Below are 3,596 nucleotides of genomic sequence, written 5' to 3' on the forward strand. Positions count from 1 at the left end.
AAACAGAAACTAACTCATCCATACACATTCACACACAGATGCACAGCACCGGGAGCAATTTGGGGTTCAGTATCTTGCTTAAGGATACTTTGACATGGGCAGGAGAAGCCGGGGATCGAACCAACAACCTTCCGATTAGGGGACGACCCGCTCTGCCACTGCACAACAGCTGCCCCCTATGCTTTGTGCTAGGCTAAAGAAGTTGCCACACTCTGAGATGGGAATGGCGGCTTTGTTGAATGTGTTGGGTGCCGGGTGAGGTGTCTGCTGGGTGCATGTGTATTTGTGTTTATTTAGGAAGGGAAAAGGTGAGAATGAGTGTAGCCTATGCATGTATGTACAAAAAGTCTGATTGTTGAGATTATTTTAATAATTTATATGAGGTATTTTGTTTTAATGTGTAACAGAAATGATGGAACGAATGTGTAAGTACTTGTCTTGTATATATTTTGAAGATGGCTAAAAGATAAAAACACTCAAAAGGTTTTCCTCTCTGTTTTGTCACGTTAGCCACCATCTACGCCCCGCGGCGTAAAGGCCAGCTCTCAGCAGACATCTGCATGGAGACCATCGGGGAGGAGATCTCAGAGCGCAGACAGAGCAAAAGAGGAGTGTTTCAGAGAGTGGTGGTCCTCTTCCTCCATCACTGTGATACACCAGGAGAACCTGTGGACGATGACTACATCTAGACACCACAGGACACTATTCTCTCCATAACATCAAGAGGGATCCCAGCAGTGCCTGACTGTCGAAACACTTGGTTTTCTTGGAAAAGAGATGGAGAGATCAATAGTCTATATGCTATGGAATCTGCAGGTCAAGGCTGTGTGTTTACACTGACATGCACATGATAATTCAGACTTAACTAGCTTCATGAAGAAGGAATAACTACAGTTGAAGGGACATGGGCGGTGGGGCACTACCAAAGATGAACTGGACAACAGAAATGGACAAAACTCAACATGATGAAGGCACTTTGCAAAAACTTTTCCAAAGAATGTGGATTTTTGTGATTTCGGTTCAATAGGACCAAATTGAAGGTAATACAGGCCTGTCTCTAATGCAGTCCTGTTCAAATAGTGGCCTGGCTCTTTCTGCTGTTGAGGTCACAACTGACTGCATAACCCCAGTTGCCTGCACAGCTAGTGTTTTCAGCTGTTTCCCTTGTTTATCATGCTAGCCCTGAGAACACATGCAGAGAGAGGACCATGCTCTAGTGTTGTTCTGATCTTTCATCTGTCCACTACCTCTGTTTCACAATTAACCAATCACAGACAAATGGCCTTAGACAGAAATCTCCTAGAAAATGTTTTTTTTAATCCATTTTTAAGTTTCATTTTTACAAAGCTGCTACAACATCAGTTTTGTTACAGGTGATAACAAACAGAAGGCTTTTGTTTGGATAGTTAGCCCAGGTAGATGTGTCCAAAGAATAAACACCTCTGAAGCCGAGCTGAAGCCGAGCTGCTCTGATTGAACCTCTGTCATCATAATCATCATCTATGGATAAACTTTGAGGTCTTAGAGAAAACTAATGTTCACATGAACAAAAATGGGGAAAACAGGAAACCACAGCACTGTTAGTGCAGGTGAGATCTCAGCATTGTCCAGTCACAGCCATTGTGTTTCGTAGTAAAAGTATGTATGATTCTGCCACTGGAACAGCTTATCTTCCTGCTTGACTGGTCATGATGGATAATGCAACTTTATTTTGTTCCTGGCCCTTCTGTTTTTTTTTTTTGTTTGTTGTTTTTGACACTGACAACAACTTCAACAAGAGGGACGGCAACCATGTGGAAAAATAAGTTCGGAGATAAGTATGAACTTTGAGGAAATAAGAATTTTAATTCTGAGAAGAAATGCATTCAGAAAAAATTATAATAATTAATATTGTTCCATGTGGCTGTACTCTGTACTTATTCACATCTGCCTGCAGGGATTGTAGAAGAAGGATGGGTCAGTGTCGTCATGAATTATTACAGTATGTGTAACCAGGTTACTGAGGATAATACAGCAAACAAAAACATAACAAACATACACTGAACAATCTATTCTGTAGTGCACAAAGAGGGAAACAAAGTTTACATGTAGTTATCATCTTCATTCTCCTGGTGCTTCACTGCTTCTCAAAGTCTGATCCTTAACCAAGTCTATGTGATGCCCATCATGGATAAAAAATCTGTTTCTGGATTGTGTACATTATGACAGATGGAGATGCTCCTATCTCTAAAGTATTCTTATGTCAGCCCTTAACTTCTCTTGTCTATAAAGTGTCTAACATGAATTGAACCATCAAACTCTTTAAAGCCTTGAGAAATTAGATTTATTTTTATTTTTAAGAACTTATTTTCATTGCTAAGGAAAAGGTTCTGTTACGTTTTACTCTAGCTTCTTGAAGGAATCAGGGAATCGGCTGGTGTATAAGGGATTTCATTGGTCATATATGGATAGCCCTGCCCTGTAGGACTACAGAGCACTGGATAGAATGGACTGTTATAGCTTCAGGATGTGGCTTTTCTGCAAATATGGAATAAGGTTTTGGTTGAAAAAGAATTAAACCATGAATGCTGAAGATTCATTTGTAGGTGGAATGCACTGAACGAGTCCAGCCTTCTCTTTGTGTATTGACTGTACAGATGTCATGGATGACAATATGCTTCCATGGTCTTTATATGTTTATAAGGAAAGATTATTTCACATACTGAAAAATAAAATGACATAAAATAACTGTTGTCTGTGTTATGTCCTCATCTCTGATTCTCTACCCCTAACCATGGAATTTATTATTAGATTATTTGCCCACATTGTTTTGGTCTGAGATGCAGGTGCCCTTGTGTGATATCTAGTGGCAGGTGAATTTTATATAGCACTATTTGGTTAAATGTAGTCACAAAAAGCAGTAATAGGCTATCTGATATAGATATAACTGACTGTAACAGTAAACAGTTTTCTTAAGCCACCCCCTTAATCAGTTGGTAACAAATAAAATGTTTTATATTGTTGTCTTTACTTCCAGTCTGTTGATAAAACTTGAATATTTCCATCCTAAATAAAAATTTCAGCAATAGTTCAAGCAGAAACCAGGGAGGCTGGGTGACTGAACAGAGGAAGCATAAACGCCGAAGGCCCACAGTTCACCCCAAACCCGTTCACGTTTCTAATAGATTTTCCCCACTCAGCGACACCCGTAAATATAATAAGATAGTTATTGCACCGTCGCGGTAACTGGCACACCGATTTACCGCCAATTCTGAGGGTCACTAAATTAATTAGTGGAGTCGGGTGTGGGTAAGTTATGCAAAAACGCGCAATGTCTGGTGAAGTTCTGTAGTTTTTTGCTCTGGAAGCCCTGCCCAAGTGTGACCAGTGATGACATGTATAGGCCGGCATGCTCGTCATTCCAGCTGGCGTTTTCTCTTGAGGTCGTGGCTCAGGAAAACGAGTGCTGGGCTCTTATAGGCATTAGAACTGGGCAGCTTTTTGGGCGAACGCCTGGCGTGATTTATGAGAGACGACTTGCTCTGTATCTAGGGGAGAAATTTTTTGACAATGTTTTCTTTTATATATATATCTTTGACTCTCTCTTCCTTGTTTTT

General features: G+C 40.4%; 2 protein-coding genes across 4 annotated transcripts in view; both read left to right on the forward strand.

Annotated features, from left to right (window-relative positions):
- fbxo38 (F-box protein 38) overlaps positions 1–3,596 on the forward strand; it is a 38,793-nt gene that overhangs the window by 11,978 nt on the left and 23,219 nt on the right. The gene's annotated exons all lie outside the window — the stretch shown is intronic.
- On the forward strand, positions 511–1,762 carry LOC118333522 (F-box only protein 38-like; the record flags this gene model as incomplete). The annotated part of the gene is given in 1 exon segment (XM_035669208.1): positions 511–1,762. A coding segment is annotated over 1 exon segment (179 nt), but the record flags the coding sequence as incomplete, so codon positions are not given.

Source organism: Morone saxatilis, unplaced genomic scaffold (genome assembly GCF_004916995.1).
Source record: "Morone saxatilis isolate NCDOM2014 unplaced genomic scaffold, NCSU_SB_2.0 Contig22, whole genome shotgun sequence".
Classification (NCBI taxonomy): Eukaryota; Metazoa; Chordata; class Actinopteri; family Moronidae; genus Morone; species Morone saxatilis.